The sequence below is a fragment of the Tiliqua scincoides genome, chromosome 7 (genome assembly GCF_035046505.1).
Source record: "Tiliqua scincoides isolate rTilSci1 chromosome 7, rTilSci1.hap2, whole genome shotgun sequence".
In the NCBI taxonomy this organism is placed as follows: domain Eukaryota; kingdom Metazoa; phylum Chordata; class Lepidosauria; order Squamata; family Scincidae; genus Tiliqua; species Tiliqua scincoides.
Window position 1 is genome coordinate 18,896,192 of NC_089827.1, and position 26,690 is coordinate 18,922,881.

Consider the following 26,690-nt stretch of genomic DNA (forward strand, 5'->3'; position numbering starts at 1 on the left):
TTAAGATATCATTGCCGTCTCTGCGGTTTCTGGTTCCCGATACGAATATAATGTACCAGAAGGGGAGTTTGTTCTCACAGTTGGGCGCAAGCTGCTTCTGTGTTGAAGTCTTTCGGAATGTTCTGGAAGATTCTGCCATCTTAGATTTGTCTGTTGAGTGGATGTTTCCCAGGCAGGACATGTTTGGGAGGTAAAATTCAAAGAAGATTTAGAAAGGTAGGTTTCCTGAAGACCCTCTTCTGGCAGGCATCTGTTTGAAAGCACTTCTTTCTCTTTGGAGTTTCGCCATTTCATCCTTCGATTTTGAAACCAGATTTTGACCTGTTCAGGAGTTAATCAGACACTCTTATTATTATTTATTTCTAAGAGACTGCCAAAAATATACTTCTTTCATACTCTTCCATTATACATTGCCCTCCCTTATCCTAGCCAAAAGTACACTGGGATTAACACGATACATAACAATTGAGGTAGTTAGTGATATTCTGCCAAGTAATTGCTCATTCAAGGAAGTCGGGCAGGAAGGAAAGTGCTGAAACCAGAGCTGATGAAACAGGTGGATTTTTCTGGTGGATCTGGTTGCTTGAGTTGGTAGGACCCTGTGAAAATGGGGAGGTATGCTACTTGACAGCCCAATCCTAAACTGAACTGGCACAGCCAGGTCACACAGCCTGCGCTTCATCCAATGCTGCTCAGGAGGTGACTGGAGGTCTCCTTGGGGTAAGGGATATATTTTCCCTTGCCCCAAGTAAAGCCCTAGACACCCCATGGGGCTTCTCAGATCCACACCAGCTATATAAGGCTGTCCAGCCAGGGAAGGAGATTAGGATGTAGTGTGTGCTGCTGTTGCAGGTTCTACCCCCCTCCAGGGGCCCAATCAGGGGCCCTGTTCTGCCCTCCCCTGGTCCTGAGACACCTCCTCCCTACCTCCAAAACGCCCTCCCACCACCCTCTTCCAGCCCCTGCACCACCACAGCACAATCTTACCTGTGCCAGTCTGTGCAGGATTGGAATGCAGAACCAGCAGGCCAGTGCAGGCCTTAGCACCGGCCCAGCCAGCTCTCACGTAGCTGCAAATGTGCCTTATGGCATGTTTGCAGCACTCTGAGCTGGTGTGGGAACAGCCACACTGGCTCAGCTAAGGGTTCGGATTGAGCTGTTATTGTAGCAAACCAGACATATGAGCAACTAGGATAGGAGACTCAGCAGGAGTTACATTGAAGGAGGAAAGAAGTTGACCCTCTCGGCCATCCAGATCATGTCTGTGACCAGGCTTTAAAGGTAACTCCATCTGTCATAGTTATTGATATAACTATGTTGGTTCCAGATATTCTGAATATTCCTCTCTTTACCAAAATATTAAGTGGTACCTTTGAACAAATGGCCTGTTCACAAATCCATACTGTAAGTGGTGGCTGCCTTATCCATGGAGGATGGGTTATCTGAATATTCGTTGGGACAGAAGGTGCCTTGTACATGTTGCCACTCAACCCAGTGGTGTAACTACGTAGAGGGGATGCAAAACACTAAGTTTTGCAGGAAGCCTCACCACAGTGTGCAAACGGCCCTCCATCCCCTTCAGAGCCATTCCCAGCAGCTGGAGCAAAAGGGAGGCAAATGCATTCACCTCTGTTTTGCTCCCACTGCCTGGAATGGCTTCGAATGCCTGGAATGGCTTCGAAGGGAAAGGGGAGGGGCCTTTTGCATGCCACAGTAAGGCTCCCTATAAAACCTAGTGCTTTGCTCCCCCTCTGGCTATGCCACTGACTCAACCAACATTTGGGATTCTGTGTAAGATCCAAATGGCCCATTTGCTGCTATGTGAAGCCACTGGGCAGCTCAAACAGATGAGTTGCTCTCTTTATTTGACCTTTACAGCAAGAAACTGTCATCACTAGATGCATTCCCTTGTCCTTTCCCCATAGGGAAGCTTTCATGCCAATGCACTCTCACATCTTGAATGATGACCACAAACCAAAGTTCTCCAGAATGTGATGGCATACCGGGAACCATCCCTGATTTCATTATGATTTTTGTCCCTGTTGCATGGGGTGTGATTTCAATTTTGGCACCATGGTGTATGCTCTGCCAAAGTCTTCTGTACCTGTGACTCCTTTAGGCCCAGGTTGAGAGCCAGTTTCTTTCTGTCTGTCTTGCTGATGTATTTTTGTTTCTGAAACATTTTCTCCAAAGCTTTTCTCTGATCTTCAGAAAAGACCGCCCTTCTTAAAATCCCTCTCCGGGATCTGGAATCCTGGGTTAGAAGAGGCAGAACACTTTCTTGTCCTAGAAGAAAAGAATCAGTCCACTGGTTTAAACCTGATTGGCAAATTTATTTATTTATTTGTCATTTTAAAACAACCTTTATGTTCCTCAGCATACCCAATAGTTAACTTTAGTGAATTCAAACACTCGTATGCTTGGCAAATGTTAGTGGAGCACGACTATCTCTCCAGGTTCATTTCCCACGTGGCAATCTAATGCACTTCTTAGATTCGGAAGCAGTTATGTGCATGAGCACAGTTGGCGGACCATCATATATACCTGCTGTTAAATACAGAAGTCCCCCCATATCCACTGGTCCACTATCTGCAGTTCACATATCCCCCCCCATTGGGCAAATGACTTATCTGTCTCTGATTACAGCTCTCCTGACACTGTCTGTTGTGTCTGGTTATCTCTGTACTATCTGCAAATGCTAATACAAAGCAGGAAGCAAACAGAAAGCAGGTTGGAGGGCTGAAAACAGTATGATGCTTAGCTGTTAGTGCTTCCTGTTAGTGTTTGCAGATAACACAGAAGCAACCAGGCACAAACAAAATCTATGTGTAATGTATGAGATTCCCATACACTTGAAACAATTCAAATTAGTCCAGCCAAACATCTAATCTTTTTTCAGGGATATGCTCAATCCATGTGCCCAAGTCCTGAGTCAAGTCCTGAGTCAGCGACTCCACGATTTGACTCATGAGTTGTAACATGCGGCCGTTGTGACTCAACATGTGAAAAATTTCTAGTTTTTTGAGTTGAGATACGAGTCATTTCAGGAAATGAAACTCGTGCAGCCAAAAAGAAAAGAAAAAACCTTAAACCTTCCTCCTCCCCTTACCCCCAGTCCCTGCTTTGTGAAATCAACCACCCTGCTGTTGCCATCCTTTTGAATGCCAACTTCTGGCTTGCCCATGAGGTCTTTTGGCACTATGTGGAAGCAGCAGGAAAAAAGTAAGCAAGAACACAAGTCATATGACTCATTTTTGAGTCCCAACCCGTTTTTAGAGTCACTGACCCTGAGTCACGAATCAGGTAGGGGTCAGCGACATACATTACTTGAGTTGATACGAGTTGTCAGGGTCCCCCTGACTTACCTGGGGGAAACCTGGAGGGAACAGGCTTGCAGGGTGAGAGGGGGGCTCAAGGCAAGGAGGAGACAGGCCCCGAGGCCAGCAGCAGGTGGAGTACCGGCCTGGAGAGCCAGGAGAGGGAGGAGGGCGAAGGAACACCAGGCTCCAGCCTTTTAGCTATCACAAGCAGGGAGGGGCATGCCTGGGAGAGGCCAGTCAGCCTTTTAACCCTCCCATGGAGGAAGGGGCAGGGTCTGGAAGGGCTGGTCATGAGCATAAAGCCCAGCTGGGCCAAGGATGAAGGCAGTCTGGGTCAGGCAGCTGGAGGGAGCAGAACCCAGCCTGCCTATGAACCAAGTCTGGCTAGGAGCCCAAAAGCCCTTGCAGCTTTGGGAGAAGGGTCCGGGTGACGCAAATCCCTTTCCCCCACACTCTCTGCTGAGGCCCTGGTGGCTGGGACGTTGCTCTGGGAGATGGAACCTCCAGTGCCCCGCTGCCGCCTCTTGCAAATATGAGGGGCCCCCTCAAGCCAGGACCCCACACACAACATGTTTTTGGATGACTCAAGTTTGAGTCTCCACGAGTCAAGTGCCCATTCCATGCCTGTTTTAACAAGCAAGACAAAATTGGTCATATCAACCTACAGAGGTGCCATATGCAGAGTCAGACCAATACTCCATCTAGGTCATAACTGCCTGCCCTGATAGGCAGTAGTTCTCCAGAGTTGCCTTGGAGGTCTTTCCCAGCCTTACCTGGAGACTGTAAAGACTGAACCTGGGCCTTTCTGCATGCAAAGCAGGGGCCCATCACCAAACAATGGCCTCCTCCCTTGACAAACAAGCCTTGCAAAAAATTATGTGTTTCCAGTTGGGTCTTCTAATCTGCCATAATGGCAAAGGATGCAGGCATGGCGTTGAAATCTGCTAAATTTTTCATCGGATCCATTGCAAGAGGAATAAGCCTAACCCCCCCCCCCCAACCCAATCACAATGGTTATGTCAGGATAAATGAACTGCAGCCAGCTCGCCAGCCTGTCCAGCTGAACCTCCTCACTCGAAGGTTGTGATACCATGTTGACACAAAGCTAATATGATACCAAATACTTTGTGAAAAAGCCTTTCCTTTGCATTCTCGTATATGGTGATAAATGTCTTCTTAATCTGTGGAACAATCTTCCTTAGCCTTTGTGGCAGAGACCACCTTGAAGGAGCGAGTAAAGGCTTTCGTCATGGTTTCCATTTTTCCATTGCAATTCAATACGCTCTAGTTAAATGGACAATTAATAGGTCACTTCCAAAATAGTAGTGTATCAGTCCTGGTTAATAAACACTCGCAGCAGTTGATAATGGGGGCCAGTGTATTCAACGCGTCCCTGTATGCACTCAGCTCAGCTCACTAAATCCCTTTTCAGGTAGACAGGGTTATATGGGAAGATGAGCTAGAATGAGTCTATAAAAGTCACTTTCATTCACTGCTTTATTTTTCAGTCAAGTGCTTTAAATGGTGTCCAGATATTCTCGCGGAATGTGAGACAGGAGAAAAGCACAGTGCACAGAGCATCACTTTATGGCCACACAAAAGGGCAACTGACCCTTGGCCGGGCCTTTTCAGCCCAGAATGGCTCCTAAAGTTCATCGGCACAGTGAAAAATGGTGGTGAGGTCGCGTGTGGATGAGTAAAGTGAAAGTGGCGATTGGTCATGGTGCTGTCAGCCATTGTGAGGGAGCCGGGCCCATGTAAAACGCTCTGTGGGAAAGTGTCAGCCCCCTAAAGAGAGGCTCAGAAACTCGCAGCTCATTAAACCGCCAGCATTTGCTGCCTCACTTGTCAAGAATCATTCAACTTAGCAACCGGCCTTCGGAGACATTCATAAAGGAACCTTATCCCTCACACACACACACACGCCCACACCCAGCAGTCACCGCCTAGAGTTCTGCTATGATACGAATCGGCGCTTTAACAGCTCAGTGAGGAGCGTAACTACATAGTCTGAAGAGTGTTTAGACTTCACTCTGCTGGTATTTCTGAGAATATCTGAGCAGTTCTTGCAATTACAGATCCACTTCCTCCTAATAGTTCATTTGGTACCAAGGGGACCTTCCTTCCCAAGAGGTAATAGCAACTTCAGGGGGAAGGCCATTTTCACCAGGATTGCAGTACAAAAGGAATGGGTTAAATACTCCCTCTCCATCTGCCACAGTTCCAGTCCTGATTAGTTGTCCCGTCCCCCCACTTCTACATTCATTAAAAAAACAAAACAAATGGAAGAACAAATGATGCACTTAGCATCACATGCAGTTTGATCCTAAGCATCAATGTGACCTTTTTTATTTAAGGCATGTAGCCTCTGAGTTCCCAACAACCTGATCCCAAACGGAGATCGTGGAAAGTGAATCCTACCAAAATCAGTTGCCAACAAAGTACAGTGAGGATTGGAATGTAACTTTCTCCCCACTGAAAAAAATTAGAGTTGGGATTTCCTTTAACTTGCAAACTCTTTGATGTAGGACCAGTCCAAATACATCTTTCTGAGATGGTACAGTCCCACACATGGTTGGTATCATCATACTTCTCGTGGGGGAGAGGATTTCAATTTGAAAATCATGGAAAAAAGGTTTGAAAAATATGGTATAATATCTGCAGTGATCACATGAGGACAGTTTCACTTCCCATGTGAAATTGAGGGGCTGTTTCTGGGTGGGTGAGGGCAAAATGGGGGCAGATCAGACCCAGGAAGGGGCAGTATTGGTGGGGCACACCTCTGCTGTTTCATAACCCCCTTCCCAGGCCTACCACCTTTATAGCTGGCGCAGATCCAAGTAACCCCATTGGGAAGTCTGGTGCATTACTCAGGGCAAGGAGAAAAATATCCCCTTACCAGTAGCGTAGCTATGTGGGGGCAAGGCACTAAGTTCTGCAGGTCACCTCAATGTGCTGTTTAAGCTGCCCCTTCCCCTCGCCATCAGAGCCATTCCCAGCGGAGAGAGAAAACTTGAGGTATCTCCTCTGCTTTTCTCTCACTGCCGGGAACGGCTCTGGTAGTGAGGGGGAGTGGCAGCTCACATAATAATAATAATAATAATAATAATAATAATAATAATAATAATAATAATAATAAACAGGTATTTATATACCGCCTTTCTTGGTCTTTATTCAAGACTTTATTCAAGGCGGTTTACATAGGCAGGCTGATTAAATCCCCGTAGGGATTTTTACAATTGAAAGAAGGTTCTATCTTTCAAGAACCATAACAGTCCAGGTGTTTCACTCTGATCTGGTTTCACATTCTGGCCTCCTTCTCCCACGCTCAGAGCAGATGGAATCGCTCGGCTTCAGCTTGTCAGCTGCTTCAAGGTCGCACGGTGCCGGTGGCCTCGAACTGGCAACCTTGTGGATGTTATCTTCAGGCAGTCAGAGGCTCTACCCTCTAGACCAGACCTCCTGCCCTGGTCCTGCCCGGTGCGTTGAAGTGCCCTGCAAAGCTTAGTGCTGTGCCCCTCATAGTTACGCTACTGCCCTGACCTCAAGGCTACACCCCTGACCCCCAATAGCTATGCCCCTGACCTCCAACCTCCTCCTAAGCAATGCTGGATACAGCAAAGGCCATGTGACTCTGCTACACCAGCACAGTTTAGGATTGGGTTGCCCAGTTTCTTAAGGTCAAACCCAAGGATGCTCGCTTGCATGTGTTCCTGCTTAGCTTCCTCAGAAACAATCTGTGTGTGTTCATGTTCTCATCCACCTCCCAGGGGACGAGAGAGATGTAATGGACCCCTTAAGCTGATACTGAAAAAAGAACAAGGAACAGTGAGATGTAGTTATGTTAGGGAATTACAATAAAAGGTGTGACATATGGCATCTCCGAGATGGAATGGTTGTCCTATATCATAAGTTTCTGGATACTAGAACATCTTGGTGGCTGTCATGTCAGTTGGTGTCAGTTTCACTTGGAATATTGTAAGTTCATTCAGAGTGCTGCCTACTTCACTGAGGAAGTGGCCCACAGTTTCACTCAGGAGGTTGTCAGTTTCCTGCAGAGCCACTCAGAATACTCCTGAGCAACTTCTATAGTCCCCAGCAAGCTGCAAACCAGAAATTGAGGCTGGTGAGGTTGCTGAGCTAGTTAAAAGAACTTTCTGGGCACGCAAGAACTGGATATCATAATTTTGACTGTATTTTGATTTACGTTTGCCTGTAATTGCCTTCTAGAATTTTTGCCATGAACCATGCTTGGGCACTTCCAAAAACCAAGCCATTTTCCATATCTGGAAACAACCATTTTCCAAGTCTAGGAACTTCCAACAACCAAGCAATTTTCCAAGGCTATTGGAGAAATTTATTGCATAACTGGAAGGAAGACTTTCAGGAATGGTCTCTTTAGGCATGGATTTATCTTTGTGGTAGCAATGGATTTCAGTCTTGGCCTAGGAGTGCATCTGGGAAAAGGAAGGCGGCACTAGCATTGGTGTTAACCCACCCTAATAATCATTTGGTGATTTGCTGCAAATTTCACAAAGATCCTAGATCACTACCTACCTGCTGTCTCCATACTGCTTTAAATCACTCCCCACCCCACCAGAGATGTAGATTAATAATAAAATCTGATTCAGGTTGGATTGTGTCCCCTAAGCTTGAGACTGGCCTTCAAAGCCAGATTAAGTGGCAATCAATTCAAATGGCTCAATCAATAATAAAGAGATCTTATTATAGTTAACTCATCTCTTACAGCTTTAACAAATAAAAGGCACAATTGAACCGAAGTTAACCATGCTAAGTCATGCTGATTTTAATAGTCTTTTAAAAAGTCTCTCTGCTTTTAATGTATAACTTTTAAATAGAAATCCATAGGACTTAAAATATAAGCCAAATATGATGTTTGGCTACAGGACACCCAGATTTAAAATGCGGGAGTGTATATTTTCCTCAAAAATCATGATGTTCTTCCTAAATTGCACTATATTCCAAAAAGACAGATATGAATAATAACTTCTTTTTTTTGCAGTTCTGATTTGTTTTCATTTCTCATTTGCACTGATTCACTAAAAGCAAATTGTGGATCCTTTTACTAAGTATCAGGAAGAAAAAAAAGCCAAAAGCTTTACTTGGTTGGCTTTCTGTTTCAATGGAGTTGGGAATCTCCCACAATTACTCAGTGTACCAAAGTCTGATAAATCTTTGCAAACCTCTTGAATGGGATTGCTGTGATTTTTACCAAGACATTAGCTCTTTGCAATTGCATCACCAATTAGGCTTTTTTCTTTCCTTTTCCCGGGGCACATTAAATCCTGCTGCTTCGGTTTACAGGATAACTCAAGCATTACTGATGAAGCATAAAAACTTACTTGGAAAAGCAGTGGGGGACGCAGGGTGTTGACAGGACCCACCACAGCAAGCCGAGTAGACTGGCGGGGCTCTCAGGAAAAGGTGCTTTGGAAGAGCTGCAAACACAATGATGAGTCTGTTGAATGATGCTGATATTCACAACACTTCAAAGGTAGAATAGAAATCCACTATATAGTCAAAGAAAGTTCTGTCATTGCTTTGTTAGGAAAAGGTGGAATCCACCCCAAATATCCTGCTAGAACCACTGTTCTCTGCCTCAGTGGCATACCAAGATCATTTGGGACCATTTTTGGCACTCCCCCATGACAAAATTATTTTCAGTAATAGTCATTGCATGAAATGAATAATAATAATGGCCAGAGAAGAAGTGCAGACAGTGAACATTTTCGTTTAATTGAGCTTTGTGTGTGTGTGTGTGTGTGTGTGTGTGTGTGTGTGTGTGTGTGTACACACAGTCAGTTGTCATTATCCAATAAGGTTAGGTTCCTAGAAAACCTAGCGGATATTGAATTAGTGGCTACTGAATCATTGAGCCTATAGGGGAAAATGGGGTTAGGTTCCAGGGAACCCTCTTCACCATACACTTTATGAACTTTATGAACCTGAATAACCTTAACTTGAAGTCTATGGGTTTGGGTGACAGTGAGGGCTCATATCAACAACTCCAATAGCCAATGCTTCCTCCTCAATATAGGATATCCCTTGGTATGTTGAAGGCTGCTGGCCCAATAACGAGGACTCATAGTTTAGCAATGAGGAAGGGGTTCTCTTGGTGCCTTTCCTGGACTTGCCACTGCCCCAGAGCAGCCCCCAGGCAGCTTTCCAGAGGTATCTCATCATCAGCCTCTTATCATCACCAGGGTTGTGATGGTTCAGCTGGAATTTCCAAGATGGTGGGGCTAGTCTGGAAGCTGACATAAATGTGACTGATTCTTCATGGGCCAATACCCCCTCTCTTGCTGGCAAATTGTATAGAAACCTACTGTATAGATGCCTCTTACTCTTGCCCCTGTATAGTACTAGTGCTGCCTTCTGCTCACGAGGTGTCTCTTCTCCTCCTCCTCTTGCTCCTCATCCTACAACCTCTCTCATCCCTGCCTGCTAATAGCTGTGCCGAGCTCACACCGACCCTTAGTGCACCAGCAGAATATTCATGGGTAATGAGAAAAGAGTTGAAGATCATGAGGGGCAGGTGGCAGTTCTGCCCCTCACAGATAAGCAAATCTGCAAATTGCAAATTTGCATATAAAGAGAACTGACTGTACTAACCTTGAAAGTTTGTATATTTATATATAACTTTGTAACTTCGTATATAGAATCATACAAATAAACAATTTAAAAATAAGTTTCAAAAAATAAGCTTTTTTGAAAAAGCTTTTTCAAAAAAATTATTTAACGGCACACTCCTGACTTGCACTGGAACAGGCAGGCTGGCAGGCCTGCACTGTATCCAGCGCAAGTTTCTGGCTGGCTGTGGCTCCCCTTATCCCACGTAGAGCCACAGTGGCCCCAATGGACCAGCGCCACCTAAAGAGTTTGCACAAATCTGAGCAACCCAGAACTACACCAGGCTGCCTGGGAACAGGGCTAGGATCAGCGTAACTGCCAGATCCCGGCACTGCCTCTCACTTGCGCCAGCCCAAGAGTACTTTAGGATTGTGCCTAAAACTTATTTTACTAACTCAGGCAAACATTTTAGCAAGAGGAGCACATCATCTCTCTGACACTGTCAGGGGCCAAGGGAAAAAAAAGAATTAATTTACATTTCAAATTTCAATAAATTTACATAAATGAATAAATTAGAGACAGAATTTATATGAATGAAAGGCTGCCAGCACGCCTCCCTGGCGCACTAGCAAATATTGCCAGGGCTTTCCCCCCTTCAGCCAGCAGCAGGTAATTGCTGCCAGCTGATTGGCTGGTTGGCCAAAAAGAGGGTGGGACAGGAGAGCACTTTGGGTGCGTGTGCGCCTGAAGAGCTCAGTCTGTTCCTGGCAAGCGACGTGAGCGGACGCTTAGCCAGGAGTGGTGAGAGGCTACCCTGGGACGGGGCTTAGAGCGCCGAGAGCCACGCTTTCAAGCCCCGTCTCTGCCCCAAGCCCCGCGCTCGGGCTGGGGCTGCCCTGCAGAGTGTCGTGGGCGACAGGAGCCTCTCACAGCTGAGGCTGTAGGCTCAGCGTGCCATGCTCACAGCAGCAGTGGTGGCGGGAGCCTTGTTCAGCCGCTCCAGGAAACAGGGTGGCTGGGGGCGATTGGACAAAGTAGCGGTGGCAATTTTGAGGGTCACATGGCGCTGTGTGGCTGGGAGAGCCCGGCTCCATTTTCCTCCTCACGCCCTGCCCCTCCGGTGTTCCTCAAATCTGCTGCCAGGACCCAGCAGGCAGGCAGGCTGCCTGATTGGGGGTTGCTAAGGGGGGCTTTTTTTGAGGGGGCTAATTCGACCCCCCTGTGCCTTATCAGCTGCTACTGACTGCCCCCCCAGCTGTTGTTTTTTAAGGGGGCTTTTGAAGTGACTAACTTCACCTCCCCCCAGTGCCTTATCAGTTGCTGTTGACTGCCCTCCCCACGCTGTTTTTTCAGGGGAATTACTTGGCATCTTCATTGGCATCTTCATTCATCTTCTGTGGGGCAGGACAGACACCCCTCCCCCCTCCCCTGCCCTGCTCAGGTGCTCTGCTCAGGTGTAACCACTTGAGCAGACACAAGAAGATGGCAGCAGGGCAATCTCGAGCATCGGCGACAGCAGAGAGTTCCACTCGTCAAGGCTATTGTAGCCCTCTCCTGGGGCTGCTGTATCCTACTGGTTAAAACAAGAACCTAGGGGTGGTGGGCCCCTGTCTCATACACTATCTTGGTTGGTGGAAACATGGGTAAAAAGACACAGAAGTCAGGCAGTAAGGCCGCCAAAAGGCCTACTCCGGTGTGGCCACCCCCATCCCCCCCTTCTTCCTCGGACGAGGAGGACCAGATGGTGGAGTTTTGTGCCTTTATGGCCCGTTACGAAGCCAGACAAAAAGAAAAAGCACTCAGGAAAGCTGGTCAGGGTGTTCAATTTCCTGTTCGGTTTTTGAGGTGTTTATTTTTGGAATGGACTGTACACTTTAGAACGGGGCTGCAATCCACTGCCCACTACCTTGATGATTTCCTGTTTATGGGGCCTCAATTGACTGGCAACTGTGCTGCTGGGTGATTTTACAGCTCAACTGGGGGTCCCTTTGGCGCATGACAAGATGGAGGGGCTGGTCAATAAGCTCACCTTCTTAGGTATCAAATTAGACTCGGTGGCACAGACCGAGAGTATGTGGCCTGCCTAGGGATAAATTGGACAAATTGACTGGGATGTTAACCAGTGCCCTGGGGTCCCGTAAATTAACGTTAAAAGAATTACAAAGGCTGGTTGGACACCTTAATCTTGCCTGTAAGGTCATTGTCCCTGGCAGGGCCTTTGTCAGGCGATTATGCGATGCTATGGTTGGGCTTAGGCGCCCGTCCCACAGACTTCGGGTGTCATCAGGTATGAGGGAAGATTTGAAACTGTGGTTGGAATTTTTGAAAGAATTCAACGGGATCTCATTTTGGAGATCTTCGCAGTTAATTGAAGCTGAACTCCAGGTTCACTCGGATGCTGCGGGAGGTATGGGATTTGGAGTGTTCTTCAGAGGACGTTGGTGCGCGGCTCCTTGGCCACAGGTTTGGGTTCAGGAACGGATCACAAGGGATTTGACCTTTTTAGAACTCTTTCCAATTGTTGTGGCAGTCCATTTGTGGGTGGCGGAGTTTGCCAACTCTTCAGTTCGCTTTTGGTGCGATAATCAGGCTGTGGTCCACATAATTAACATGCAGACCTCCAAATCCCCCCAGGTTATGAATTTGGTTAGCGTCTTTGTTAAGCAGTGCCTTGCTATCATCACTGTTTTTTCAGCCAGACAAGTCCCTGGGTTTGAAAATAGCATAGCCGATGCTCTCTCTCAATTCCAGGAGGAGCGTTTTCGGCAGCTAGCTCCTGAGGCCAGTCAGGATCCCGAGCCCATGCCCCAATGGCTGTGGGACCTTGGTATGATGAGGCCCAGGAAGCCATCTGGGCATCGTTGGCTTCATCTACTGGAGCCAGCTACATGAGTAAGATCCGTGAGTTTTGTGGTTTCTGTAGGTTAACTTTGGTGCCAGAACAGGGACCATTCATGCCACATACTCTCATGCAGTTCCTTTTGGGTCTACGTGATAGGGGAATATCCTGCAAGTCAACGTCCATTTATCTGGCGGCCATTTCTTTTCAGTCAAGGGCCTGGGGAATTCAGGACTTCACCAAAGAGTTCAGGGTGCAGGAAATGGTGGCAGGGCTAAAATGGAGATTCCCAGTGGGTCCAGATAAGCGTCAACCTTACACCTACTATTTTGCATGGGCTAAGTATGGAGTTTCGTGCCATGTGTTCCTCAGCCTTTGAGTCTCTGTTGTTTAGAACAGTGACTCTTGTAATGTTTTACGGGGCGTTTCGCCTGGGTGAGGCGTTGGTTAGGTCGAAATTTGCCTCCCCTGATAGAGTACTTCAACACTGCGTTTTGGAACACAGGATTTTGTCTCTTTACTTGAGGGTGTCCAAGACTGACCAGACGGGGCATGGGCAGTGGATACAGCTTAAAAGGGCTCCTATGTGGTACCTTTGCCCTGTATCTGCCATGGAGCAGTATTTCTTGTTGGCTCCTCCAGAAGCGGGCCCGCTCCTTTTGACATGTGGATCGTTTCCCCCTCACAATTTATCAGTTTTGGGCCATTTTTAAAAGGGCACTGGCTCACCTGGGTTTGAAGCCAGAACTATATGGGCTTTATTCATTTAGAATTCGGGCAGCCTCAGTGGCGGCTCACATTGGTTTCTCACCCCAGGACATCAAACGCATCGGCAGATGGCGCTCTGGTGCGTTCAAATACTACGTTCGTTAATGCTAGGCCTGTTAGTAAGGGTGAGCCTGCTAGGATTAAGGGTTAATGCTAGGCCTATTACTCTCGGGGTGAGCTTGGGGGGTAGTTATTTTGCCAGGTTACATTTACCCCAAGGTGATGCGCCATGTTGGTGTGATGTGTGGGTTCAGTCTTTGGTCCATAAGGACGTCGGATGATCAGGCTCCGGCCTGGTTTGTGTTTTCCCCCTAGTCCTGTTTTGGAGGGGGTGATGTGTTTGTCATGACCATGTTACTGGCCATGTAAGTGTTTGCCCAGACCCATTTGGAGTGGGCAATGTGTATTCCTCACAAGGTTGGGGGAGTTTGTTATACCTTTTTAACCTTGATCTATTCTAAGTAGGTGTTAAGTGAGTTTTCCTCACTATGTGCTTTTCTTCAGGTCCGTGAGGGAGGTGCCCAGCCAGGGTCCTGATCTGTGGACATTCCATAGTTTTTTGGGCCCAAAAGCACACCATGTCCTCCCGTTTTAGCTCTCAGCTGGAGCTGGTTGATGTTGCGCACATTGATTGGCTGGCCAAGAGGGGTATGTGTTAGGGTCAGTTTTTCCCAGACTTTTTGGATTTTATTGCACTTAATCTCCTGCCCCAGGTAATCATTGTCCACTTAGGCGAGAATGACTTGGACCAGAGGATGTCTATGTCCTCTGTCTATGTTAGTCAGTTCCCCGGGATTACTATCTTGTGGTCTAGGAGGGTTTGGAGGTGGGCGCAAAGCATTAGAAGAATAGACGTTGCCTGTAAGAAAGTTAATGCTTACCTGGGCAGGGTCGTCATGGAGCTCAGGGGAGCAGCTATCCATCATCCTGGAATTTGTTTTGGGCAGCCTACTCTTTACCATGGCGATGGAGTGCATCTTTCCCCTATGGGTTATGGCCTCTTTATAACAGACTTGCAACAGGGCTTGAAAACCCTTCTGGGTGCTGGGAAGGCCAAGCGCTAGGCTGACCTCCCCTTGTGGCAGCACAAGTTTGGGGGGGTAGGCAGAAGACCTTCTCGGTGTCCAATCTAAGTCAGCAAGGAAAGGGGGTGAACCAGAACCGCTCCCATGATGCCTGACTGGCTCAAGGAGGCAGGCTGACTAGCCCCTTGTCTGAACTTGGGAGCCTTGCAGAGGTGACCTGAAGGCATAGCAGTTCGGCTGACTTACCCTCTTTGGGCAACATTGAGAGGTGGGCTTAATAACAATTGAGTTACGCCTGGAGTCGGGTGGATGCCCTATGAGATTGGGGGACGAAGACGGCTAGGGCTGTTTTCCCCCATGTCGAACCCCACATTTGGGATGGGTTTTGTTTACCCCTTATGTTGCCCTTTTGCAATGTTTTTGTATTCAATAAAGTGGCCCATTTTAATTCCATACCTGTTGTCAGCTGTATTTATTTGGGGAATGCATAGCAATGGATTTTACTGAGCTTATTTATGGAATTTATATGAATGAATTGATTTTACTGAGCTTATTTAATACACATGAGAACTATAATACAGGCATTTAGAACCACATAAGAACTATGAACTGTTTGCCACACACCTCTTGGACAGTGTAAACATACAGACCAAGCCAGAAACACATGGAGATGTAAGTTGTTCAGAGGCAATGGGGGGTGGGGTTAAAATAATGCCCAGGGGAAAGCTGAAAACACATGGAGACTATAAAAGGCATTGTTCTAACTTGCCCCGCAGCTCAAATCTGGTGGTTGCATACGGAGGTCATGGGCCAGTGCAGACAACAATCTGTGATGGGCTAGAGGCTCATTGGAGACTGGGGGCTCCCCGTGGACCAAATTGGGGGTCCCCGAGGGCCGCCAAAGGCCCACGGGCCAGGGTTTGCCCACCCCTGTCCTAACTTAAATATCTTGGGGCGGCTCAGATAACCCCCTGCAGCCTGGCACCTAGGGTCAGGGGTCCACCAGGCACCCTCTTCAAATGCCACTTCTCTACTTAAATACAAAGACTGAAAAATTAGAAGGCAGCTCTTATTTAACTCACTAAAATTTAATATTTAATTTATTTAAAATAATATCTAAATCATTAAAATCTCTCTCATTTTATTGATTCCTTCCATTATAAACAGTTGAATTATCCCAGTGCATTTATTTCATAGCTTTTATTTTGGTAATTGTATGCTGCTTGCATTCAGTTCAGTACTGTGGATCGTTTACGCTTCCGGAAAAATAAGTTCCAGAACATGGATGTGCCTATACACAAAGTCCCAATCTGAAGTCTAGATAGAAATGATTTCAATTTAGGCAAAACAGACTAAATGCCAGTGCATTTAGGGCACTGTACTTGAATTTAAGACCGTTTACAACAACTAGCTTCAATGAGTTTTGGCTTAGTTGAAATATCAGATCTGCAAGTTAACAGATGTGTAGATCCAACTCTGTAGTTGTTTTTAATATTTGCTTGGTGCATTTTAAGCCCAGTAATTTACAGGAAAGCTAGCAGTGCATCAGTCCTTAACACATACAGCTGGAACCAATGGCTAATTCAGATGAAACAGTTAGTTCTCAGGCAAGCCATTTGTGTGCCATAATTTGCCACGTGGATCAGAAGATGGTCTCCATGGCACAGCAGCTCTTTCCTGGAGAATTGCCCTACTGGCACAGAGAGATCTGTTGCATTCAAATTAACTTTCTGCAGAGAGATTTGTGGCCTCTCAACTCAGCTGTTCCATGGACCCCAGCCCAGAATTCTCAATATTTCAATTCACCTAACTTCCAACAATAAAATGTACTTAGGGTGCCACACGTTTAAGGCTGCTTGCCGATTATGGTGCTTCCCCATCTTTTCCAAATATTAGCCCCCACTGCATTGATTCACCACAGTCCAAAAGCGGTTTGAGATGAAGCTTTTGAAGACGGCTACTACAAGACAGTTTAGCAGCCTCATCTCTGAATTGTGGTCATTCTGTATAATTGAAATAATCTTCCTTTGTCAATTAGAGGCCACTTCCTCAGAAAAAAAAATACTACTATAAGCAAGATGAAATATAATTAGGCTCAATGCAGTGATTTCTAAAATCCCATGACAACTTCTTAAAGCCAAATCTAGAAATATAACAACTTTTCTTCTTAGATTAGCATCTTGCTGTGGATCTCATCCACTAACGGCGCAATTAGTCATCTAAGGGCGCAATCCTAACATTGACTTGGGCCAGCCCAAGTTGCTTGGGCCGGCCCGGGAGGGTCACAAATGTGCCGTAAAGCACGTTTGCACCTCCTGACGAGGAAGACGCATCGGCGCATCTAGATGTCTTCTGAGCAGCTGCTTGTGTCAGCGCGCCCGCACCAACACAAGCAGCAAAGGTAGGTGTGGGGAGCGGGGAGGAGGAGGGAGAGAGGCGTTCCTGGGCGGGGGAAGGGAGGGCGATGGGCGGCTCCAGGAGCGGGCAAGCGGAGAGCCAGAGGCGGAGCTGGGATCTGGTAGTTGTGCCGGATCCCAACCCCCGTCCCTGCGGAGAATGGAGCGGCTTGAAGTCGCTCTGCTCTCCCCAGACTTGCGCTACCTCCAGAGGTGGCGCAGGTAAGAGGAGACCCATTGGGGCCAGCAGCGCTTACGCAGGGGTAAGGGAAAGAGTTTCCTTGCCTTCCTTGTTTCCTTGCCCTTGCCTCTGGCTGAGCCGCTGCTGCCCACAAACCTGCGTTGGATGCAGCACAAGCTTCCTGGCTTGCCTGTTCCAGTGCAGGTTTGGATTGCGCCCTGAGCCACTTAAAATATTTTAAACTGCTATTTTATTTTGCTAACATTTGACATTTTTTACTCATTATCAATCATTTCTCAGTTTAAGCATGGCATTTTTTCTTTGTAATTGTTCCATTCCTCTTTTATTCTGAATCATACACTGATTATAAAAAAAAAAAAAAATCCAAGTAAAACCCATTTAAAATCCATTCATTCATTTATAAATTCATTTATTCATTTATCAATAACTGATTTTTTTGGCCCGCAAAAATGTGTCAAATATACAATTTAACCATACACTTTATGAAAAATTTACTGTAAAGGTTGGAGGCTTCTGGTTGGCAACCTTCCATCTCAAAAGACTATGGTATAAGCCTACGGCACCTGGTATTCCCAGGCGGTCTCCCATCCAAGTACTAACCAGGCCTGACCCTGCTTAGCTTCCGAGATCAGACAAGATCGGGCATGTGCAGGGTAACAGTTGCTGTCTACACTGATGGGCTGCAACTCTCCAAAGTTTTCAGGCAAGGGTCTTTCCTAGTTCTACTTGGATAGAGACACAGATTAAATGTGGGACCTTCACTAGGCTACAGCCAATCTTGCTTACACTATATTCATTTGTGTCCAGTAACTCTGTACCTGTGTCCATAGAGCTTTGTACCTGTAAACCCTATAGAGCAGTGGTTTTCAAACTGGTGGGTCAAGAACCACCTGCCTGAGAAGCCTTCTGTTGTCCCTTTAAGGGGTAGGGAAAGGAGGAAGGCAGCAATGCAATCCCCAGGATCGCGCCACTGTGGGGAACCTACGGGCTTTTTAAAAAACGTACCTGAGTCCCTGCCGGCATCCAGGGGTGCAAGGCTCTGCAAGGTTCCCTGCCCCTGTAAACACTGACAAAATGCTATTGCAATCCACCTCTGGGTTGCTATCAGAGCCCCTAGGTCCCATGCAGTAGTACGATCCTGGGGATCATGTTGTTGCCTTCCACCCCTCCCCTGCAAAGACTTACCTGCAGTCTCAGATACTTACCTACTCTCCCAGAGAGTTTGAGAACCACTGCTATAGAGCATTTCTAAAAAAAGTCCCCCAAAATTGCATGAACAAATACCCCAAATCCACTTCCTCCCATTTAATCAGTAGTAGAACTCCCCTTGGTTCTAATTACTTGCAGGCTTGACAATACAAATACATGAGAATCAACATCTAAGACAGGTAACAAGTCCCACTCCATTTATTATATAGCTGATCTGCTTAAAGGCTGTTTCAGAGTTTCAGGTGACTAGACCTGAAGTCGAGCATGTACTTGCACAGATGCTTTTGACAGTGCCTCTAAGCTTTGGCAGACTCCAGGAGAAACATGCCGTTCTCAGAGCATCTCCACTGAACTCCAAAAATTCAATTATAATACCACCCAAAGGCCTCAAAATCTTTGGATTGCCCCTTATGAAAAAGTTATGCTGAGAAATGATGCAGAGAAATGATTTTACAGCTCTCCAAAATAGACATTAATTTACTGCACGTGGGGAAGACATCTCACCATTTGTGCTTTAAGCAAGGAGTGCTAGCAATGCTTTCCAATGCGTCATTGCTCTCAAAGAGGGAGCAGGCCTCGGAAAGTGGAACATTACTTCTGGTGAAGTGAGCTACCTCTGGATGCTTCTTGGTGCTTGTCTTGACTAAACCCTAGGGGTAAAATCTAAAATATCCTCTCCCAATGATAGCAAGACAAGAGAAGGTTGGCTGCTGTTTGGGGGTAGAGGAGTCAATGCAGATACTTCTTAGAAGCCTAAGGCCCTTCTCTCACAAGGTGAACTACAGCCCCATTGGTGGTCCTGATCTCTCCTCATCCCATCACTTTGCTTTATCTGCTTCTCCCTAGGGCAGCTTGCACCAGTTGCACTCCCCCTTAGTGATGCTACTGAATGAAGATTACTGATGATAATTACTGAACAAAGATAAGAATTTTGTGTATATGGGGCAGGGTGAGAGAACAGATCCAATTGCCCCTCCAATTCCAGGATTCTATTTCCAAATGCCAGGAAGTTCTCTCAGCAAGTGTGAGAACTGGATTTGAGCTAGAAGAGAATTTCCCAGTAGATTGTGCCCATATATACAACTGGAATCACATCAAAGATTAGGAAAAACCATCATGTGAGAACCAGACCACAGGCAACAGAAATGAAGATCAATCCCAAACATTTATCTCTATCCTAGAACCAGTAGCTTGGTTGGGGGATGTGCCGGGTGATGCGCCCAGGGGAGTGACACCACTACTAGACAAAAAATTTTAAATCTTGGTATTTTCAAATAATACCAACATATATCATTCGATGAGTAATTTCAAGCAGAATGCAATGAAAGGAACCATGTTGAAATATCTCTATTCTAACAAAAGTTATAGCCAAAAAAACCAGGGGGTTGGGGCAATGGTGCATCACTTCACCCACTGCATGGGAGGAGGTCCATCATGTGGGTGACATGCTGGCCTCCCTCACAGGGTGATGCAAACCCTAGTGAAGCCACTGCATGGAACCCATTGAGGGCAAAGTTGCAAATGCATGCTTTTGATCAGGATTTTTAAAAAAAATTACGAATAGAACCTAGTGAGCCATGAGAAATGGTCTGAAACTATGACAGTTTCCCAAACAGAAGGTTTTTAAAAACTATAAATAGCATATGGGGACATGCAGGGGATAAACCTTCCAACCAGCCCTCCTCAGTGCTAATAATAGAGGTGGGTGAAAATGGCTTTATTTTTTTGTGGATTTTTGCGTTTTCCAAAATTATAAATTCAGAAAGTGGTACTATGTGTTTTTATTGAAAAATTTACATTATAATTATAAATTATAATTACTTTAAAAGTGTACTAGGTAGGTGATATAGGTGATATAGTGTCAGCAGATGCAACCACAGTCATTACTGATGCACCACCCTCCATTAAATAAAAATTAAAAACCAAATAAAACAGTTTTACATACATTCTAAAACCTGGATAGTTTAGTGTTAAATTTGTTTTGTTTATTCATTTGTTTACAAAAATGAGAAGTGCAGAAAGAGATGTTAGGTGTTTTTATCTCATTATCACTGCTTTTCACTCACCTCTAGCTATTAGTCATTTTTTAAACTCCGGGTCACATATTTGCAAGCACATGTAACTCTCCCCTCACCTGAACATATTACTTTTATGGCTTCCATTTAAGAGACAGCATGAAAAAAAATGCAGAAAAAGCAATGTGGTTTCCCATCCCTCTTCTTGATTTGCTAGTATTTTACATTGCAAATTGAACATCTAGGGAGTTGAAATGGTGTAAATCAAGGACATTTGATTTTTCTGCCCTTTTAATAACAGCAAGAGTTACGGAGCTCCTGCTGCTAAGGGCATATTCCAGCATGCTCAGGCATTTTCTGAATGCCAGCCAGAACATGATGTACAACTTTATCCACAGCCCAGTTAAATCAAAGTATCCCACTCCGGAACATTTTTATTTTGAAGTACTGATCTCAGTGCAACTTGCCTTTTAGGGAGCAGACATCAGATGCAGGCTGAACTAATGCACAGAGCTTGTTTTTCTTATATAGCAGTCACCCTTCCTGCTATGCTGAAATTGCCTTTGACACTTTGGAAAGTTTTCTTTAAAAAAGAAGCGTATGATGGCATGGGGCAAAGGGAGGGGGCAGTTATTCATTAAAAAAAAAAATTAATCCTGTGGGAGTATGCATGCTTATGAGCCAGCCTGAAGTAGCACTTTGGATTATGGTCAGTGGCATAGCTAAGTGACAAGGAGGAATACATTGCCCTAGATACCAGGTCTTAAGGGTGTGTTGGGCAGCCCAATCCTGAGCGTCCCAGTGTCCGCTGGAACAGCAGTGCCAAAGGAGCTAGCGCTGCATCCAGTGCGTGCTGGGAAGCCACCGAGAGTCTCTGTGGGGGAAGGAGCTTCCCCAGAACGCCTCCATTTTGCTCTAGTGGCCCACAATGGAAGAGGGGGAGGGGTTGCTTGCATGGTGCAGTGAGGCTCCCTGCAAAATTTAGTGCTTTACACCCCTCTAGCTACGCCACTGATGCACGATCAAGCTTCTTCAAGTTTCATGTTATCACTAAAGAGCACTAGCTTCGGTTGTAATCACCTACTTGGAAAATAAGTTCAGTCAGGATCACTAGGACCTGCTTTTGAGTAAAAGTGCTCAGATCAGGGAACACACAGAATGTGAAACACAAGCAATTGTGCTAAAGACATGTTTAATTTAACGTTTTAACATGATTTAATTTTATCATGGTGATCACCTGTTGGATTAAATCAGTTTAAATCCAAGTAATTCAATTTCATTTTCACCACTGAGTAACCTATTAAAACTTTATTTTAAAGTTCATTAATATTTAGGACAGCCATAAACTAGAGGTGTTTGTTTCCGGTGACTGAGATAGGTTTACAGCCTAATGTCTTACTTATCATAATGGGCTTACTTCTGAGTAGAATAACACTGGGTTTTTTTCAAAATTCTCTAACTATAGGCTAAGGATGGTCAAACCATGGCAAGTGAACCACATGCACCACTTTGACATATAATGTCAAATATAATGACAGCTCTTGGATAAACATTGGCCGAGCTCCTTTTTGCATCACAATTAACATAAAAGGTAAATAAGAAATTTTCAAGCTTTATGATTATTTAGCAGGTGTAAACTGAGAGTCCACTGGATAAAAATGTCATTTTAATGTCCATGGTGAGTAAATATACTTAAGAATTTAAATGCTTCTTAAATACAGTATTGCAGCTCTCAAACAACATCTGAAGTTTACTCTATGTGGCTCTTACATTAAGCAAGTTTGGCCACCCCTGCTATAAACTGACTAGCACTACCTATTTATGACTAGCACTGCCTAGTCACAAATTGTTTTAGCACACCACATGTCTATCCAATCAAAAATACTGGAGATTAAAACACTAGCAGCATACACCACGATCATTCAGTCTGCAGTGCCCAAACTTCCAATGAAACAAACTTCCAATGAAACAAACTTCCAATACTTACTTTAAGTTACTTACTAACTTAAGTACTTACTTTACTTACTTTACTTTACTTACTTTACTTAAAATACTTACTTTAAGTTACTAACTTACTTTAAGTTGCTTAAAAAAGGAGCAGACCCACTGAATTGAAAAGGGTGGCAGTTCAGTTGCACTATCGACAAGAGCTCTATGCCCTGCTACAAAGCTTCAAACCCTTACAAAGTGACAACTATGAACAAAAATAAAAGGAAGTGCAGGGAAATTTAAAAAAACTGAGGAAGTGGAGAATTGCCTACAGCAGAGCACTTTCTCAGTTCTTTATGTTCAGTGTGCCCTCCATGCTTTTAACAACTTTCCAACCACACCATGGCCATGAAGTTTCAACAAGTGGCATCCTTATCATATCCTTACACCGACTAGATGGAAAGTGTCACTGGTTGGAATGGAATTCTACAAATGTGCTCATTCTAAAGGTGTACCTCTCAGTGCACAATCCTAGAATTTCGCTTGGAGATAATGCTCATTTATTTCTGTGGAGAAGTCTTCCAGGCCATGTTTTATACACAGACTCATAACCTGTTGTTTTGTAAGGCAAACACTTTGCCCTTGAGTACATTTCCTTCTTATTGATTTGTTCCCCCCTTTCAGAATTCTGACTTTAAAAATCTTCCCTTTGGAAACAAACATTCGCTGAATCTGATAAATTCATTTTATCTCCCTCCCCCCCCCAAAAAAAAAAATTAATAAACAAATCTACTTATCTGAACTAAAACACTTTCATTTTCATAGCATTGCAGGAATTGGCCAAGATGCAAAGATGGGACAGACAGAAAGGGAGATAAAGGGGCAGTGCTTGGAGCCAACATTTCAGTCTTGGCTGCAGTAGATTCCTCTGCAAAACAGACAAGCCATTTTTGCATTGCACAGTAGCTCTTTCTGTTTGGCAATAGCATGCACTGCAGCTAAAGAGACAGCTGCCCCTGCACAGAGCTCCCCCACTGGGATATTTCACATCTCCAGATCCCAGTCCTAGACTTTCCCATTCATAGACCATTTCCCACTCCTTAAATCCTACTCCTAAAATGCCCTGTTTAGAAGCTTCACCGTGAACAGGATCAAAACCAATGAACTCACATGGACTTTGACTGCTTTATACACAGCTAATTGTCCAAACAGCTGAAGTCCCTTGTTCCCAAAGAAAGCTGACTTTGAAAAGCAAAACTTGGCAAGGAAGGGAGCAACTCTTGAGTTACATAGGATTCTTTACCCAGCTGAACTGAAAGGGGGCTCTTCTTTGACACAGACACAAGGGCAGGTTTGGTCAAACTGTGTGGCCCACTTACTGCTGACCATTTTTCAGTTTGCAAAATGTTTCTCTGGTGCAGGGTGACCAAATGACATAACCGCAAAAGAGGACAAGGACCCCAAAATGTAGGCCATCCAAGAAAAATGTAGGATAACACAAAATGAAAGCTAAAAATACTCATATATTGATTTCATGTGGTTAATTTAAACACTGTGTTACTTATTATTAAGTAATAAGTATAATAGTAATTTAAGTTTTTAAAGAAATAATTTACTTAAATAAATAAAGATGACAATTTGAAACTATATTCCAATTATATTACATATAATTGATTAATTACAAGAAGGCTATGTGCTGCCTGCTCACAGGGAAAAGGAGGACATTTATGTTTTTTTGCAGGACATGAGTCTAAAAAAGAGGACATGTCCTGGAAAAAGAGGGTGTCTGGTCACCCTGATCTGGTGCAACAACAAATCAGAATTAACTTCATTTTGGTAAGGGATCTGCTTGGCCAGCTTGTCATAAGGATTGCTGGTACAACACATGTGATGTGAAATATTACAACTATATGATAATTGGATTTCAAAGCATTTGCTTATTGCCAACAGAGCCAATAGCCTGGTGGCCAGGGAATTTCCATTTGGTCAGTACTGCTCACCGCTCATGGCAAAAGGGCATACGGTTAATGAAATCTGCCCTTGCAGAAGGCAAATGAATCACAGTGATTCTCAACCTCATTTCTTCAGCTCAGTGCCCTGAAATCCCAGAGTGGTGTTATGGTTTGGGAGTTGGACTTAGATAGGGAAAATCCAGGTTCAAATTCAAAGCTCAGCCATGAAGCTTCCTGGGTGATCTTGGGCCAGTCACAGTCTCTCAGCCTCACCTACCCCACAGGGTTGTCGTGAGGACAAAAGGAGGAGAGGAACTATGTACAACACCATGATGAGCTCCTTGGAAGAAGGGTGCTATAAAAATGTAAAAGCTAGTGCTGACTACCCATTCTGTTCTCCTGCAGCTCCTGTACAGCATCCCTTGGTGTGCTCTCTCTCTCTCTCCCCTTGAATTTGAAAACCAACCAGCAAAAGAGAAACTTGGCAAAACCAACCAGGCTTTTTAAAGCGGAAACCAAGAGATTTCACTGAAACTTAGAAAGGATCTGTCAACTCTTAAGAAGTTGTTTTAGAAAGAAGGGCACCTATCCAGCTGATCCCTCCCTGCATGCAAGGGAGTGTGAGCTGGTCTCAGGGAGGGAGCCTGGCCTTGTTGAAAAGATCTGCTATAGGAAGGCCAGGTGTCCAAGCTGGGGGATCAGGAGTTCAAGCTGGGAAAACTTTGCAGCCTTCTGAGCTTGGTTGACTGCAAAGCTGAAAGGGAGCCCATTTACAACACAATCCTCTGTAGGTTTACCTAAAAGTAAATCCATCGAATGGAGTTGCTGTCTAGTTAATGGGTTTAGGACCACAGCCTTTGCATTGCTCCTCAGATTGGAAAGGCATGTGGGGGAGTGCAGAGTCACCTCATAAACACTACCTAAAATGCACAGCTTGAGTTCATCAAGTGACTCTAAATAACTACCACCTCCTCCCTGCTGACCAGTCACAAATTTCATGGGTAAAAGTACCTACTACTCTTTGATTGGGAATTCTGATCCCAAGTGTGGCTGCAATCTTATCCACACTCACCCTGGTGTACCCCATTGACTATAAGATTTAGAGCCCAATCCTATGTGTAGGTCCCGCTATAGTCAATGGGGCTTACTCCCACATAGGATTGCAGCCTTACTTCTGAGTAGGCATACATAGAATCGGGCTGGTAGTGACATAGTTGTGCTTGCGAATTCAGGGCATGTGCTTGAGGAAGGGGAGGTTTGCCCACATCATGTTCATTGCGCACCGATAGGGAGAAAGTTGGGAATCTTAATCTGGATTGCAGCTGGGGGGGGGGGTGTACAGGGTGACCAGATGTCATAACCGCAAAAGAGGACAAGGCACCCCAACATTTAGGACACCCAAGAAAAATGTAGGCCATGACAAAAGAGAAGCTAAAACACTTGTCTATGGATTTCATGTGGTTAATTTAAACACTATGTTACTTATTATTCAATTTAAAACTATATTACATATAATTTATTAATTACAAGAAGGCTATGTACGGCCTGCTCCCAGGTAAAAGGAGGTCATTTAAGTACTTTTCCAGGACAGGAGGCTAAAAAAGAGGACGTGTCCTGGAAAAAGAGGGCATCTGGTCACCCAAGGGGGAGCTTTTCAGACCGCTGGCTGGAGGGGGGTACATGATGCTGTGCTTGCCTGCAGGGCTCCACACTCAGAGAAATGTTCTCCTGAGAAAAGAGTGCACCTGGACAGTCCGGCCCGACAGTGACTAGGAAATGAAACTGACTAGAAAAATGAAATTGATGCTGCAGGAGGCTCCTCCTGGGGGCTGATGGGAGGGGACTGGTGGGGACAGATGGGAACTGGTGTGGAGGGGACTGGTGGACAGATGGGAAATGGTGTGGAGGGGACTGGTGGGGTGCGGACTGGTGGAACTGGTGGGGAAGGGACTGGTGGAGATTGTTGGGGAGGGGGACTGGTAGGTCTGGTGGAGACTGGTGAGGAGGGGACTGGTGGGGACTGGTAGGTGGGGACTGGTGGGGACATGTAGGGGACTGGTGGAGAGGGAGGGGATCGGGGCTTGCTCGACCCCCTCTGGGCTTGGCAAGCGGCAGGGGGGCTCACCTGTGGCTGCTGCTGGAAAGGTGCCTTCTCTGTCCCTGTCCGCCGGCGAGGAGCTGAGCGCTTGGCAGGGCCAGCAGCGAGCGGGGAAGGCGCCTCCGGCGGGGCTCAGCTGTTCCGCGGGCGCGGTGGGGGGGCGCAGCTTGAGCGGCACCGGGGCCGCGGGCAGGCTGTGCGGGCTCTGAGGCTGCGGGGCCCCGCCGGCTCTCAGCAAGTTCTCGATCAGGAAACTTTTGCCCAGGCTGCCGAAGCCCGGCGCGGCGGGCAGGCTGAGGAGCGCCGCGGAGCCCCCGCAGTGCCAGGCCAGGGCGCTGGGGAGCAT

General features: G+C 45.7%; 1 protein-coding gene and 1 pseudogene across 1 annotated transcript; both read right to left on the reverse strand.

The window, feature by feature from the left end:
• DBX2 (developing brain homeobox 2) lies at positions 1 to 26,690 on the reverse strand. The gene is made up of 4 exons (XM_066633690.1): positions 26,372 to 26,690; positions 8,684 to 8,779; positions 2,105 to 2,286; positions 1 to 321 (listed from the first exon to the last, which is right to left on the reverse strand). Exons 1-4 carry the CDS (start codon positions 26,688 to 26,690, stop codon positions 1 to 3), a joined length of 918 nt encoding a protein of 305 aa, XP_066489787.1.
• Positions 17,693 to 17,812, reverse strand: LOC136657865 (5S ribosomal RNA; annotated as a pseudogene).